Source organism: Gambusia affinis, linkage group LG10 (assembly GCF_019740435.1).
Source record: "Gambusia affinis linkage group LG10, SWU_Gaff_1.0, whole genome shotgun sequence".
NCBI lineage: Eukaryota > Metazoa > Chordata > Actinopteri > Cyprinodontiformes > Poeciliidae > Gambusia > Gambusia affinis.
Window position 1 is genome coordinate 7,216,135 of NC_057877.1, and position 15,437 is coordinate 7,231,571.

The following is a 15,437-nucleotide window of genomic DNA, read 5'->3' on the forward strand; positions in this document are numbered from 1 at the left end:
TTTTTTTTATCCCTTCTTCTTCTTGTTGAGGTACGATGAACATCTGCTCTGTCAGGACCCTCTTTTCTGCACTTTGCGTGCACAAAACAAACATAAACGAGTCGCAAAAATAGAAATAACAGCCAGTACTACAGAGACATGCGGCTACAATGGAAAATCGCACTGGAAAAGATGCATTAGTAAAAACGTGCAGGGGAACAACATCCATGAGTGCAAACCGTAATTTCCACAACGCCCCTTTTTTTCCCCTCTCTGGCCTAAGGCTTGTTTTTTTTTTTCTTTTTTTTTTCTACTGCCTCGTCCAGTAGGAAGGGCTCACTTAAAGAAAAGCAGCACCTCTCTTCTACCCTGTGAACGATTCGCCGTCACATCAATTATTACTTCCCAGTGCCCTGATAATGAAACAGCCAGCCCCGGAAAGCTACGGGACAAAACATGAAGGTGTAGCTCATGACGAGCATCCGATGCGTCGGCTCGGTCTCAGCCTCCGACAGCCGCGCGGAGGGGAGGAAAAAAAAAAGACAGCATCCCGAGAACTGACCGCACGCTCGCCCCGGCCGCACGCCGGCATCATTTGAAGAGCTAATCAACGGAGAGGACCCACCTGTCATATCCTTGGTCACACTGACGAAACCAAAGGCTGAGATCTCTTTAGAAGCCATGTCTGCTCCTCTCTCCTACCGCCACCACGCTTCCTCTCCTCCACCTCTTTCCCGCTGGACCTCTCTCTCTCTCTCTCTTTCTCTCCCTCCCGTTTTCTCTCTCTCTTTCAGTAACAGACAGTGAGGATGCTCTCTCTCCCAGGCATTCCAGCAGAGCATCCGACTGGCCGCTTCCTGGAAGAGAACCTGGGGAGACTGGGATGTAAGAGAAAGGGGATGTGGTGGAGGGATGAATAACGGTGATGATGATGGTGGTGGTGAGGAGGAGGAGGAGGAGGAGGAGGAGGAGGAGGGGATCACTGAGCCATGAGGAAGGAGGCTGCTGTGAATACCTGTGAGAACAGACACTGGACTGAAGTTTGCAATTTAATTGGAAAGGAGAAAGAATGAGAACAGGAAGAGGCAATTTAAAACAAAAATTATCTACATAATGCATCCATTCACATTTCGGTGGGGCGCCTACGGGACGTTTTGGGAAGAGGTGGACAGAATTTTGTAAATAAAATCCACCTGCCAACTTCTTTGCAAAAATGTTACAATTAAAAACCTCTCAGGACAGACAAGACAAATAGGTTCTAGTGATATGTAATTAAAGAGAGTCTATTTTCATCCAATGAAATCTATACCAACTGCGAAAGCACCACCATTAACTCTATCCACAAAGGGAAAAAAATACAGACTAAATATAGAATCACTGCTATAGGGGTACCATCCATTTAGAGCAAAATTAGGATGCAAATAGTGGAAAATAGTAGGAGACTGCATCAGTAAGATGAACAATTTAAAATTTTGTCCTGATTTAGCCAAATGTATTTCATTCACACCTCTTGTTTCCTGGTCAGATTCCACACACACTTCTGCTAAACGTGTTAATTATCATCTAGCAGAGCAAAATCTACTAATCTAAAGAAAATCCGTCATATCTGAAATATTCGGGAAGCAGCTAACGGTGGACCATCAGCTAGACTATTAATAACTTGCCTTCTCTTTTTATTTTTGTCTCTGATCATGGTGGCTGTGTTATTTGAGGTAAAAGAGAAATAAAACACACCCAGTAGCTAAGACCAAAACATCTGGAACCTACTGTTAGCTGCTAATATGCTAATGTTGACAGAAGACATTAATCAGACTGGGATGATCATAGTTTAGGTGCTCCTCTTGTTTTCGACTGCATGCTAACCCGATAACGCTGCTACAAAATGTGTACCTCTTGCATGTAGTTTCATGTGTTTCTGATATGGGACTCATCACATTGATGGCTTCATCTGTTGACGTAGAGGTTCTTAAATGCATGACTTATGGTGTCTCAGACAGGTCAATTTTATGCTTCATTCGGACGTACCCGTAACGTTGATGGAGAGAGGCCCGGTGTGTTCGCAGTAAACATTTGTCATTTGCTTGAGACAGAGTGATACATCAAGAGATTTATAATCCAAATGCTTCAACATGGCACATTGCCATAAGTACCTGTATTAAGGTTGAGATACAGACTAAATTATGTTAAATAAACCTGCGGTGGAATGGTAGAAAATATAAAGCAATGACGTTATTTGCTGCTGGCGGGAGCCATGATTAATTGTTCACTGGTTGCTGTAATGTAATGGTGTGATGGGAAATCGTAATCCTGTCATGCAAATGGATCTCACTTTGCCAGCTAAACGTTTCGGTTCCTAAAAAAAAGTGCAAAACGAAAACCAGCGAGCTCCCTGTAGATTTTAGACACAAAGTTATCAAACTAATGCGTGTAACCAAGGTTGATTTTAACTTAAGACACTAAAACTTGTCGGTTTTTCAGAGTACAGCTTAAAAGGGCCCACCAGAGGCATTTTAACAAATGTTTTAAAATACTGTAAATCACAGAACTTGTTGGAAAGGACCTACAATTAAATAACGCACTAAAATAATGCAAAAAAAGCCCAATCTTATCAAGAATTTTATACACAATAAACAGAAATGCTCTTGCATGCATGCTAACTGATACTAGCATGATATGCACTAGACTACAGTTATTTATCAAAATCACTTTGCGTCACTGTGTGTTACTATCTTCTTTTGGAATTTAATTGTATTTCCTCTACGTGTTTTGTCGAGTGACCGACGTCTCTATGCTGTTACAATAGTCCCGTTGTTTTTCCTCCTCTTCCTCCAGTTCAACCTTATAAATGGAGACACATTGTTGATGTCACCATTATAAAATAACTTGCAATTAAGTTTTGGCAAAGATCGATGTAATTTTCGCAGGTGGCGGAGCGTTGTTGTTAGCAGCTGCTGAAAGTAACTAAAAAAAGTTACTTTTAAGTAACTTAGTTACTTTCCAAATCAAGTAGTCAGTAATCTAAGTTACTTTTTCAAGGAGTAATCAGTAATCCGATTAAAGTTAAATTTTCAAAGTAACCATGCCATCACTGTTGACATCACAGGAATGGAGGCTTATCTTTATCTGAATACAATACCTATCAATCGTTTTTTTCACTTTTTTCTCCGAAGAGTTTTTGCGACAGTAGGCAGACAGGAAGGAGAGTGAGGAGAGGGAGGAAGACATGCAGCAAAGGTCACCAGGACCGGGAGTCGAACCCGCAACGTCTGTCGAGGACTAAGGCCTCCAAACGTGGGGCGTGCTAACCCACTGCGCCACCACGGCACGCCTCCACAATAGTTATTTTTAAACATTTTGTCACATCATTGAATCATAGTAGGATTTTATTTGGTTAATCAATTTTTAAAAATGATACGCTTTCAAGTTACTTCAAGGACAAAATCAGAAAAAGTGTGGTCCGCGTGTGTTTTTAACTCATCTCAATTAGTTCTCTGTATAATAACCATCTTTTACTTATTCAAAATCAAACAGCTCAGTCACTGTCCGAATCAGGAGCTTCTGTGAAGTTTAATTCTCAAGTCATGCTATAGATTCTCATTTGGATTCTCCTGTAGGCTCTTTCTGAAACACGAGTAAGCTCTGATCTAAACCATTAAAATTGTAGCTCCAGCTGTATGTTTTGGTTCATTATCCAGTTACATGGTGCACTTCTGCTTACTCCTTTTGCAGCCTCTAACAGCGTTTCCTCCAGAATCGCTCTCTAATTAACTCCACCTGTCTTCCCTATCAACTGGCCAATTTTAATTGTCCTTACTGAAGAAACACATCCCTAATGTAACTAAATAGTCCACTAGTTCTTAATATATTAGTCATCAAAGCTTAAACACGTTTAGCATAGTTTTTGTTTCTAACATTGTACTGGTTGTACTTCCTTGGGTTGCAGCAGCAAGGCCGTCTTCCAGAGTCTGTCAAGGTGCGACAATGGACTGGAACTGATGATTGTCGATCCACCTCCTGTCTGTTGACTCATCACCTTACTGGATCAGGCCAATGACAGCGTCGTGTTATCTGCAAAGTTCAAGAGTTTCACAGACAGGTCAGTCGAGATGCAGTTATTTGTGTCCAGAAGGAAAAAGAGTAGGACGAAAACACACCCCTGGGGAGCGCCAGTGCTGGGAGAAGACACACCCAGTGTACAATGTGAGCTGTTAAGTTCTTTTCGCGCAGATGACTTACCTCATTCCTTCATTTGCAGCATTTCCAGGCTATAGTTAAGTCAATGAAAACAGTGAAAATGTCAAATTGCTGGATAGTCGGTGACTGCTTGTGTTATGGCTTGAAATTTGAGCTCCCTGCCCCGTGCCTGTGTACGCTTCTCCTGTCACACGGATGCATAACGAGTTCACAGAGGAAGGAAACGTCTCCACCAAGATGACCATCTCAATCTGCGGTTTGCTGTGACAGTCCCTCCTCCACACAGATACAGTTAGGGTCTGTCTCACAGCTTCATGAATCGGGCAGGTTTAGAGAAAAACAAACAAACAAACATAACGGCTGCTGGAAAAATACTACTTATTTCTTATTTGTTATGTTTAGGTTTGTTCAACAAAGAAATGAGGCGCAAATCAAACGTTGGGGATTTTAGGCTTGGTGGCAGAAACACCATGGTGGGAGTCCTGTTGATGGGTGAGTAACAAAAATGACCTTTCTAATCAATGCACAGCTTTTTTTTAAAAAAGCCTCTGCGGTGCAGAAATCTCTTTATGCTTGTCATTAAAAAAAAAAAAACAAAAAAAAACTTCTAATGAATTCAGCCCGAAGACAGGCTCTCTTTCTGTACGGCATACAAATAGCAGTAGTATGGTATTTAGGGTTATAAATTTAACCAGTCTATTACCCTGCTGCACGGACTTTCGGGCAGTGCTAAATTAAAATGATGTACCCCGGCCAGAATCCGGACGGGGCAAATGGAAAGGACGTGGACACGGCTGCCAAATCGTTGCGTCTGAACCTTGGCTACCGCATGTCAAAACTTTGTGATCGCCCTAGCACTGTGCTACACTGCTGTACGACGTGGGCGTCTTTAGCAGGAAAATACAGCAAATATGTGTGCATTCCTTGTTCTCCCACGGGGAGGACAGCAGTCTAAACAGCCTCATTAAGGAATGGGAAGCTGGGCTCGCCGACATGCTTGTGTAGTAGTGCTGTGACTCTGAGAGGAAGGTAAAAATGCAGCCTCCGTGGTCTTCAAAGTGCTGTCTTGGCAGAGCGAGGGATTGTTATGCTTCACAAACAAAGGCATCTTCCTCTTAGATCTATTCGTCTCGCCTTTAATTAAGAACTTTTAAATGCTGCTTTTTATTACGCAGCTCAAAATCACCCTGGCTTTGGATGTGTGAAGGATCTGAACTTCCGACTGTGATCTTGTGGGACATAAACCTGTTGTAGATTATCAAGAGACGCGTTTGTGTGAAACAGTTTCTGTGTGTGTTTCAGGTCTGTCTGCGTTCATCCTCCGCGTTTCTGCACTTGAAGGTAAGAAATTCAGGCGAAGTAGGCTGCACCGACCTGTCACGCACAAGCACAAAAAGAGATGTTTGTTTTTCTGACCATGTTTTTTCTGCCCCTTAAGAGCCCAGCGTGTGCCTGTGGCCGAACGGCTCAGAAATCAAAGTGGAGCAGAGAGGGAGCAACATCACTGTGGAGGGGTGTGTCACGCTCAATGTGTCAGGTGAGCAGCTAGCAGGCTAGTCATCACGTTTCTTCTTACTGCACGACACTGAAAGGATGCGGAAAACTAGAGACAAACCTGCAGAAAGATGAGTTGTTTGAGGTTCAGTCAGGTTTGGCTTTTTTGTTCAGTTTTTTATTAATGTATTTAGTCACTACTGATAAATAACCACTTGTTTTTTTTTAGATCTTCCAGGCAACTTTACATCAAAAGACGGGACAGAATCCTCCACAAATGGTAACATCTTATGAAATATTGGGGTTATACCTGTCTACTGATATTAAGCAAGCAAAATAAAACACAGGAGTTTGATGTATATAGAACACTAAGTATCTCAGATATTCTGTATTAAAAAGTGTTGACAGCATTTGGTAGGTCAGATTCATTGGAAGTCTTTAGAAAATGTTGTAGTTACTGAAGTGAAAACTGTTTAAATGTTACAAGTGCAACATTTTTAAAAAACATACACATGCGTTTATATAACTTTAGCTGCATTTATATAACTTTAGCTGCTAGATGTGTCTACGTGAGGGCTGCACAGTGGCGGAGTTGGTAGAGCTGTTCCCTTGCAGCAAGAAGGTCCTGGGTTCCATTCCCGGCCCGGGGTCTTTCTGCATGGAGTTTGCATGTTCTCCCTGTGCATGGTGGGTTCTCTCTGGGTTCTCCGGCTTCCTCCCACAGTCCAAAAACATGACTGTCAGGTTAATTGGTCTCTCTAAAGTCTCCCTAGGTGTGTGTGTGTGTGTGTATGGTTGTTTGTCCTGTGTGTCTCTGTGTTGCCCTGCGACAGACTGGCGACCTGTCCAGGGTGAACCCCGCCTCTTGCCCAGAACGCAGCTGGAAATTGGCACCAGCAACCCTCCCGACCCCATTAGGGACAAGGGTGTTAGAAGATGGATGAATGGATGTGTCTTCTTGAAGTTTAATGTACTAAGGATTACATAGTGCACTCAAAAGGATGTATGAATAATGATCTTATATGAAAACGTCTTGTAAATAGAAATATATATGAATGTTACCTGAATTAATGAGAAAAATAAACCCAGCTGCGCTGATGTCGGAGCTTCTTCAAGCAATCATCATGCCGGAGTGAGTAACTTTACACCAGCTCAGACAGAGCTTCTGCACTGCGCAGCATAAAATTAAGTAATGCTATTATTGAGTGACCTAAGCAGCACTTGTATAAATTTAGTCACAAAGGCATTGATCCATGAGATCCTGAGTTAACTGGTGATCAAGTTACATTACATTTGTAAACAGCCAATATTGGAGCATTACTTACCTTAAGCCCTGAAACAGGGCCGATCACATGGTGACAGTTGTATTATTACAGTATAGAACTGACTGACCTCGGTTTTCAGTCTAGTCTATTCAAAGTCTAATAGTGTTGTTTTTCTAATGCAACCATCCTGTTGTCTGGTTACAGTCCCAAAAGGTTACATCAGATTGATCTTTTTTTTGTTATTATTGTATAATATTTTGCAAGTAAAGTACAATTTACTTTATACAGTGCTTTCTAACAAAAGTAAAATTCCTTCTCTGCATCAGGTGCGTGGATATGGATTGTTGTGTCATGCTGTGTTGTTCTTCTGCTCCTGATTCCTCTAATTTGGTTCGCTCAACGCAACAGGTACAGTAACGTACTCCTCCACCAACTCTGCCTCCTGCAGCCAGTGGGTTGACTTTTTTTTTTTTCTTTTTTCTTTTTCTCAAAGACACCGGATGTTTTCCACTCGGAGCTGCTGGCCACTTTTTAAAGAGAACATCCCAGCAGTGCCGCCGCCTGTGACCAAACAGGATGCGACGGAGGTGCAGTGGGACCTGTCGTGGATGGAGATGTCCAATCTGTTAGATAAGCAGCAATATCCTGGCACATAGAAGGTCCCCTAGAGGTCATGAACATCAGCTGGTTCATTTTGTGGGTATCCACTCATTGACTTAAAAAAAAGTTAATCATACAGAAGAAACGGTTTAGTTAGTGGCAGATTAGTACTTGTAAGTTTTTCAGCAGTTACTGGAGCACCTGACAGTAAGTCAAAACAGTGGGGGAAGGTCTGTTCATTTTTAGATGAATCAGTCAGAGTTATAAGGACTTGACCTTGACTGATGGGGTTCAAACTGTGGGCTTTGAATGAGGCTGAGCGGTCACATTGTACAATACCCTTACATTATTCATAACCCCTAGATATATTGGTTTAAAGTAAATTCAGTGTCAAATTTAGAAGATTCTTTTAATTTAACCAGCTTGTGTCTTTAGAGCTGAAGCACTGTTTTGGCTTGGCTCACATAAAGTCACGTTTGAATTTTGTTGAGGGTCTTTGGAGGGAGTTAAAAATTAAGGTGATAGCGAAGAGACCTTCCAACTATAAAGTGTTGAAGCACTTTGTCAAAGATAAATCCTCAAAATACCAGTGGAAAAACAGTAAAAAAAAAAAGCTGGCAAACAGTCATGACAGGAGCTTAGTTTTAGTAATACCATTAAATATTATGAGAGGGGTATTAATAGTTTTTGAGACCTACTGTTTTTAAAAATGTAAACAAATGCACTGAAATTTTGAATTGGTTTTCCTTTTACGTTGACAAGCGTCTCTTGAGTGGCGCCTGTCTTATTTCCTATTAGAAAATAAAACTTTCTTGTTTATATGAAAACAAATTTATATTGAAATCTACTTGCAATTTTGAGGATAACTGTAGATACTTTAGATAAAAGTGGTCAGATGTTGGACCCGACGACCTCCTGCGGGTATCCACATACATCGTGAAGATTCAAGCAACGTCAAACGGACCTCGCCAAAGAGAGAACGCCACCCCATCTGCACCTGCCATCTTGATTTGCATAATGGATGAAACTTTCTGGAGACTGATATAAACCATCAACACTGGATTGATGAAGATTGGCTTCCGATCGCTGGGTATTTCCAAAGGGATCAGTCCTGATAGTGTTAGACCACGATATGCTGACCTTACACTCAGCATTACGAGTAGAGAGCCAAAGGGTATGGCCTGAAGTCACCTCTGACCCCTCTTACAGCTTTGCAGAGGTGTAATCAGAATAATCATGTCTTCAAGTTAACAGAAGGAAAAGTAAAAAGTCTTCAGGCAATTTTAGAAATATTCAGTCCGACTACTTTGCATACTCAGTAACTTTCCTAGAAAAAAAAAGAAAAAAGCCCTCGGGTTTTAGGTAACTGAAAGCGTTGTGAGCCGCTTTCTGAATATCTGATGTTCAAGACAAGCTGTGAGGTTGCATCGATAAGCCGATGGGAATACACAAGTGAGGAATCGTTGTTATTGCAGCACTTTCACGCCGCCGCGTCAACGTTAGACGAGAAGGGAAATATGCCTGAATAGTTTTCACAAGGGCTGCACAGTGGCGCAGTTGGTAGAGCTGTTGCCTTGCAGCAAGAAGGTCCTGGGTTCGATTCCCGGCCGGGGATCTTTCTGCATGGAGTTTGCATGTTCTCCCTGTGCATGCGTGGGTTCTCTCCGGGTTCTCCGGCTTCCTCCCACAGTCCAAAAAACATGACTGTCAGGTTAATTGGTTTCTCTAAATTCTCCCTAGGTGTGAGTGTGTGTGTGAGTGTGTTGTTTGTCTTGTAAGTCTTTGTGTTGCCCTGTGACAGACTGGCGACCTGTCCAGGGTGAACCCCGCCTCTCGCCCGGGACGCAGCTGGAGATAGACACCAGCAACCCTCCCGACCCCATTAGGGAAGAAGGTTGAACAGAGAATGGATGGATGGATAGTTTTCACAAATGCCGGGGTAGGGATTTGGATTTGAGGGATCCTGATAGCGCCGTGTCCGGACTGCTGCCTCGTGTATCCACTGCCTCATTTCCAAATGCAATGCACAGCCATGGGGAGCATAAAGTGAGGCGTTACCGTGGATATGAACTCTGACACCGTGGCGTTCTGCCGGACCACCGTTACTGTGCTTGTTTTACCAATTCTACGTCTAAGCTGACTTGATTTTGTAGCCATTGCCTAAACGTGACCAGATCTTGAACATGTGGTTTTATTTCATTTACACCACGCTGTCCGGGTGATTAACTTTCTTTCTGTCAGTGAGTAAATTCGGCATATTTACAGACTTAAAAGCAAAGTGCTGCAGAACATCAAGGGCATTATATTCTTGTATTTATTTTTAAATATATATTTTTTTTATTATTTAATCCAGTTAATTAAATGATGGACAGAAAAAATGTTTAACTAAAAGCAAACATACATACATACATAGAGGTTTTAAGTAAAATGAGCACACAAACAATGGTTTTGTCTTGTTGAAACCTTTTTTCTTTCTTTTTGTGTTTGAAATGGACTAAAACTAAAACTAAGTTGTTTTAGACAGAAGGTTGTCACATGATCAGTGTCAGCTCCCAAACCTCCTCTAGCACCAGATTCATAAAAATATCATTGAATTGTCCTTTTATTTCAGGAACTTTATCACTACAGATAAACTACACACAGACAAATGTTTGAAAGCCAGTATTGATTTGATTATGATGATTCTCCATTTACAGCTGATGAAAACATGACATTGGAAGCTGGAATATTACATCAGATCAATAAAAACTACTTTGAAACCAGAGATGTGGGCTTAATGACGGGTATGTTTATGATCTGCTCAAAGGTCCTTATTTTCAAAATGTGCTTTTAATCCGACAAACGAGACTCATCGGGACAGATATCTTCATTTATTGGACATGACTCTAGACGAAGAGTCATTCAGCTCAGAACCATGAAAACAAAAATGAAGAATAAACACAAACGGATTAGAATTTAACTAATAAATATTAAAATTTCATCTTCCATTTGAATTGTGATTGAGTCGATTCTTAGGTTTGAACCCGTTTATGTTATTTGTACTATTCTTCAAAAATACACCATTTAATAATTCAAGGTGAATAAATGAATGCTAATCTTTGAAAGAAAAAGCAAGAAAATATCCAAAACGATATAGAAAGTGGCTCTTTTGTCATACAGATTTGATCTGGTGGCCTGAACTCGTGTCTGATGTCACTTCACCGATACTGTGAATGTTTCATCTCCTCTTCATGAGTAAATGAACCTCACTGAGTCTTTCTCTACCAGGGACATTTGTCGTTTCACCACTAGATGGTGTTGTTTTCTTTAAAAGTTTGAACAGATGATAAAGAGAACAAACCTGTCCGACTGCATTCTTATTGCTCTCCACCTTAGAGATACTTTTCTTTTTGTTTCCTCATTGCATGCAGAGACTGCACAGGTCTGACAGAAAAATATGTCCACAAACATTTTTCTATTTCTAGCTTTTAAGTATTTAGTGCATAGTAGACCAAAAGACACGATTCAAAAAGAGAAGGCCAGATGGAAGAAAAGATGGGAAGCCATCCCGGTAAGTTAATGAGGACCTGCTGTAAAAAAAAAAAAAAAAAAAAAGGCTTTTTACTTGTTTGAGCATGCAATCAGAGATGTTTTATGCTTTATAAATTTGCTTTATAGATTTTGAAAATTTTAAGAAATGTACACAAAACCAAAGAGCAGACATGAGCAGGGAAAACAAAGTTTGAAGGTAAACAATCTGTCTTTCTCACATTCCTTGTTTAATATCTTCCTCAGTCCTCAGTCCTCCAGCTGCTGCCTGCAGAATGAAATACAGAATTCAGTATTTAATAAAAATGTGTCAGTAATGGTAATGGTAATGGTTTCAATGAAAAAAAAAGAGATTATGAAATGTTCTCAGGTTCAAAAGCTAAGATTTTTCATTTGATCAATGAATTTAAGCTGAATATTAACATTTGGCCTTTGTTGGTCTTTGGACAACATCAGCTAATCCCTGCAGAAGGAAACAAAAGTTAGTCACATGTAGATGCAGTTGGACATTGTACCAAAATTGACCTCAAACTTATCGCCATCACTGCACAATGTTTTTCATAATTCATGCACTATAGACAATTTTTAAAAATTGATTTAAAGATTTTGTACATTGGAGCAATTTTTTTTAAGTGCACAATTGTCTAATTTCTGTTTGAATCAAGTTCAGCCAGTCTGTTTCCTGTCAAAAGCAGAAATTCTCACAGCATGACACTGCCATTACCATACTTCACTATGGAGGTATATTTTGGCTTAATGAGTTTGCGACATAAACACCGTGTTCATTTTTATTTACGTTATTCACAGCTGCTTGAAAGATTTTTTTTTTTTTACTGCTAGCTTGTTGGTGTTACAAAGAGTATGGACTTATGTAACTCGTGTATCTATAATTTGATACCTTCTACAAAATAAGACAAGATGAGCAGCTGCTGCTTTCTTTGGCTGAGTAGTTCTGGGCAGATTTGGTTAAGATTTATATTTTCTCTGTTGCTTGATTTCTTGTTGTAGTTCAGGGTTCAGTCTAAAAATGAAACTACTGCTTCAGTTTCATCACATCTTACTGATTGTCATTAGAGCGTGCATCTGATGAGTGAAAAATAGCTTTCCCCAGAGCATTACCTTAGTGTCAGTCTTTTAAAAACATCAAAGTCAGGTTTAGCGACGACTGCGTTTTCAAACCAAAAAGCCTCTCAGCTCGAGGAATATTCAGCCTTTTCTAGGAGGGTCCTTTGTAAATTTAGTCACAAGGAAACACATTACCTTGTAGGTGTCAAACAGGGAATTAAAATAGGACACATCTAATAATGAGCACTATAATGCTAAGTCTAAGGTTATTCTTTATTTTGTTTTAAGACTTCCTGTTCAGAAGACATTTTTTAAAATCTATTCATGTGATCTTAATCAGAAGCTTCTGAAGATCTCTTGCTATTTGTCTTTGTGTTTTATTTATTCATTTTAAAAAAAATCTTCAGTTCAAACCATCCTCAGAGGGATGTTTTCTGATTTGATAAGCTGCTCAGCTGTGACCTGTAAATCATTCAGGCATAAAATAGGCTGCTAAACCCAAGGGATGAATCAGTGATGTGTTGACACACAGAGACAGTCTTAAGGCAGATCTTTTAGCATCATAACCGGCAGTGGCACTAATTTTCTCCCATTTATTCAGTTGACTCTGTGAAAAGTAGCAAAGATAATACATTTCAACAGAAGCGAAACAGTATTTTAGCAGGAAAGACGTCATGAGTGCACAGGTTTTATCTGCAAACTTGGCATTCGGCAAAAAAATTGTCGGTAGGTTGGTGTATCTATCAGGTTAAGATTCCTTTTTTCTTAAAGATTAGACTGTCAGGTACTCACCAATACAGTATCTAGTGTTTTATTAGGTCTTCGTTTTACTTTGTGGTCTTATATTTGAGGTAGGCTATATAATCAGATATAAAATTAAGAATCAAAAGATAGACTTCAAAAACCTTCAGAAAACCTGAAGGACTATGGATCAAGGACACCTTGAGAGGATAGAATAAAACTGGAGGCAAAGTAGAAATTAGAGGTGTTCAGAAACTTTCCACATCAGAGTTAATTGAGCAATAAAGTTAGATTTTCTTCCATTTTCCCTAGAGGAGACAGGGAGCGCAACCCTTCCGGAGAAAAGAATCGTCCTGATCGGCAGCCGATGGGGAGCACATAAAGCTGTTGGGAGAGCGGGTCTGGCGGTTCACCATGGTGCTGTTCACCTGTGGGGATTACCTCTGGGAAAAGACGATGGAGCAGCACATCGCTGCTGCAGTCTGTTCCTCCTGCAGTTGCTGCTGCTGCAGTCTGTTGCTGCTGCTGCAGTCTGTTCCTGCTGCTGCAGTCTGTTGCTGCTGCTGCAGTCTGTTGCTGCAGTCTGTTGCTGCTGCTGCAGTCTGTCCGGCGCTCTGCTGTGATTTATAGACCAACAGAGGAGCTAATTGCACTGTTTCTACGTTGACCACCAATTTCCAGTAAACACCATCTAACTTGTTGGAGGCTGTGATAAACGCAGCATGAGTGTTTATGACAGGATAAATTGACGAACCTGTCACTTATATAATATTCAGAAAATATCACCGGCTCAAAAGCAATTCTTATTTTCAATGATAACTAGTAGAAATGTTTTCTGTTTATTTCAATTTTTCCTGGTTTCACAATTTGAAAACGAAAACACAAATAGTGGTTGTGTTTCATTCCTACATCTTTTTCTGTCAATATTCATGGTTATAATTGTGATTCTTTAAATATTTTTTTCTCAAAAGAGCTGGAGGACACCATGTTTTGTCTTGGTACTAAGTTTCCATCAGCAAAGGTTATTTTATCTTCTATCATGACCCTGCTGGCTCCCAGGAGTAGGACGATGTTCCCGAGAGAGCATTTCACTTCCCAATGCATCTTACTGTCTCCTCTAGTGTGAATTTTGAGTATTGATACATTTCTCTAGTGAGTCAAGAGAAGATGTGCCGCTGACCACTAGGTGGTGCTGCTGTTGCACATGAGAATGAGGGATTGTGAAGGAGCTGAGGAACAGAGGAGTTTGGCTAATATTAGCAACTATGTTAAAGTGTCTGGGACAAATGTGAACACTTAGTGGAACTGTGTTTTGTCTGGTAACTAACAGGAAAACGCTGCAATGTGATAAACGAATAGCTCACTGTCTTCAAACATGTATTTCAAGAAGAAATGCAAGATCCAATTTATTCTCTAATACAATATGATCCTCAAACACAAAGGATAAAAAGGTCATACAACAACATCGTACCTCTAACATGCAGACAAGAAACCCAGTTTTTGGTTTTGTATTTCTGCAAAACTGAGTTGAAGATCCTGATTGAATTCCAACATCTACAGAAATTACAAAAAAAATCATTAAACCTAACAAGCTAACAGATAACTTCCATTTAATTAATTATTAGACTGAGAAAATTAAACATAGCAGCTTACCTAGTGGTTGTAAAACCTGGGACTTCAAGGCTTTTAAACCCTTGTTCTCTAACTTCTTACACTATTTAATACACTTCACACAAGCTTTTGATGGATTTTTTTCTCCAACTATTGAAATCTTTGTTTACACACTTTTACTCATTTTGCAGAGGTTTCAGATGTAACCGTATGTGTAGACACAGAGGTACTGCTGCAGAAGAAAAAGGACCATGTTATTTCTAAATGTTAGCTAATGAATTAAACACACAGCATGCTTCACTGCACAGGTGGATAAAAACACAAAGGATAAAAAGGTCATACAACAACATCATACCTCTAACATGCAGACAAGAAACCCAGTTTTTGGTTTTGTATATTTGTTGTCCAGAAACAACAAAAATAAAAACATTATAGTTTTACTTTGAACATTCTCAAGTTAAACAAAAATGCAAATAAATAATTTATTTATTGTCAAATTCAAATCCAGAAAAAAAAATTGCATTATTTTGCAATTTCACTTAATTTGATTTTACATGCTAGTGAGTTTTTCATTCAAGCAGCTGGCTGTACAAGTTCAGATTTCTTGTTGCGGAAATTCTGAAATTGATTTGTAAAGACGCTCAAATCCCATCTTCAAGTTAATTTATTCTGAAAGGGAAAGTTGGAAATTGTCCACCAGTATCCATATTCCTACTTGCACAAACAATGCAGTGTTTGTTGCTAATATTACTGATAAACTCTTTTGCTACCTTGTTATGGTGTCAAATTTATATACATATAGATATCTATATCTTTATATGGATATAGGTAGATAGATATCTATCGGTATCTTTATATGGATATAGATAGATCTTTATATAGATATAGATAGATCTTTATATATATATAGATAGATCGATTGATCTTTATATAGATATAGATAGATAGATAGATATCTAT

The 15,437-nt window shown here is 39.7% G+C and overlaps 2 protein-coding genes and 1 long non-coding RNA gene across 11 annotated transcripts in view; 2 read left to right on the top strand and 1 right to left on the bottom strand.

Moving 5' to 3' along the window:
* The window catches only part of LOC122838742 (capping protein, Arp2/3 and myosin-I linker protein 3-like), a 41,920-nt gene extending 38,743 nt beyond the window's left edge, over positions 1–3,177 (bottom strand). For 4 of the 5 annotated variants that reach the window (XR_006371944.1, XR_006371942.1, XR_006371943.1 and 1 more), the window contains exon 1: positions 605–3,177. Coding sequence is in view for 2 of the 5 variants with exons in the window: in XM_044129660.1 (XP_043985595.1) it covers positions 605–662 (58 nt within the window). In the remaining 3 variants the exon portion in view is untranslated. The remainder of the gene's footprint in view (positions 1–604) is intronic. The other variant, XM_044129659.1, reaches the window with a different exon arrangement.
* A 767-nt stretch (positions 3,178–3,944) lies between these two features.
* LOC122838843 lies at positions 3,945–7,931 on the top strand. 5 transcript variants are annotated; one of them, XM_044129838.1, is made up of 7 exons: positions 3,945–4,075; positions 4,576–4,665; positions 5,476–5,514; positions 5,612–5,710; positions 5,897–5,947; positions 7,259–7,340; positions 7,426–7,931. In XM_044129838.1, the coding sequence occupies exons 1-7, from the start codon at positions 4,030–4,032 to the stop codon at positions 7,586–7,588; spliced, it is 570 nt and encodes a 189-aa protein (XP_043985773.1). In that variant the 5' UTR covers positions 3,945–4,029; the 3' UTR covers positions 7,589–7,931. The 5 variants fall into 5 exon arrangements, with proteins under 5 accessions (XP_043985773.1, XP_043985776.1, XP_043985772.1 ...); XM_044129837.1 differs by lacking the exon at positions 3,945–4,075 and adding an exon at positions 4,082–4,179; XM_044129840.1 differs by lacking the exon at positions 3,945–4,075 and adding an exon at positions 4,395–4,470.
* Positions 7,932–10,931: 3,000 nt separating this feature from the next.
* LOC122838765 lies at positions 10,932–15,161 on the top strand. Its single transcript, XR_006371948.1, has 3 exons — positions 10,932–11,082; positions 11,190–11,259; positions 13,179–15,161. It is a non-coding gene; the product is annotated as an uncharacterized LOC122838765 (long non-coding RNA).
* The last annotated feature ends 276 nt before the right edge of the window (positions 15,162–15,437 follow it).

What these genes read in the sequence shown, in the direction of transcription:
- LOC122838843 (XM_044129837.1), top strand. Translation starts at nt 4,086, where the DNA reads ATGCAGTTATTTGTGTCCAGAAGGAAAAAGAGTAGGACGAAAACACAC. An exon ending in TGTCACGCTCAATGTGTCAG is followed by an intron (nt 5,711 to 5,896) that starts GTGAGCAGCTAG and finishes GTTTTTTTTTAG; the next exon opens with ATCTTCCAGGCAACTTTACA. An exon ending in TGGTTCGCTCAACGCAACAG is followed by an intron (nt 7,341 to 7,425) that starts GTACAGTAACGT and finishes TTTTTCTCAAAG; the next exon opens with ACACCGGATGTTTTCCACTC.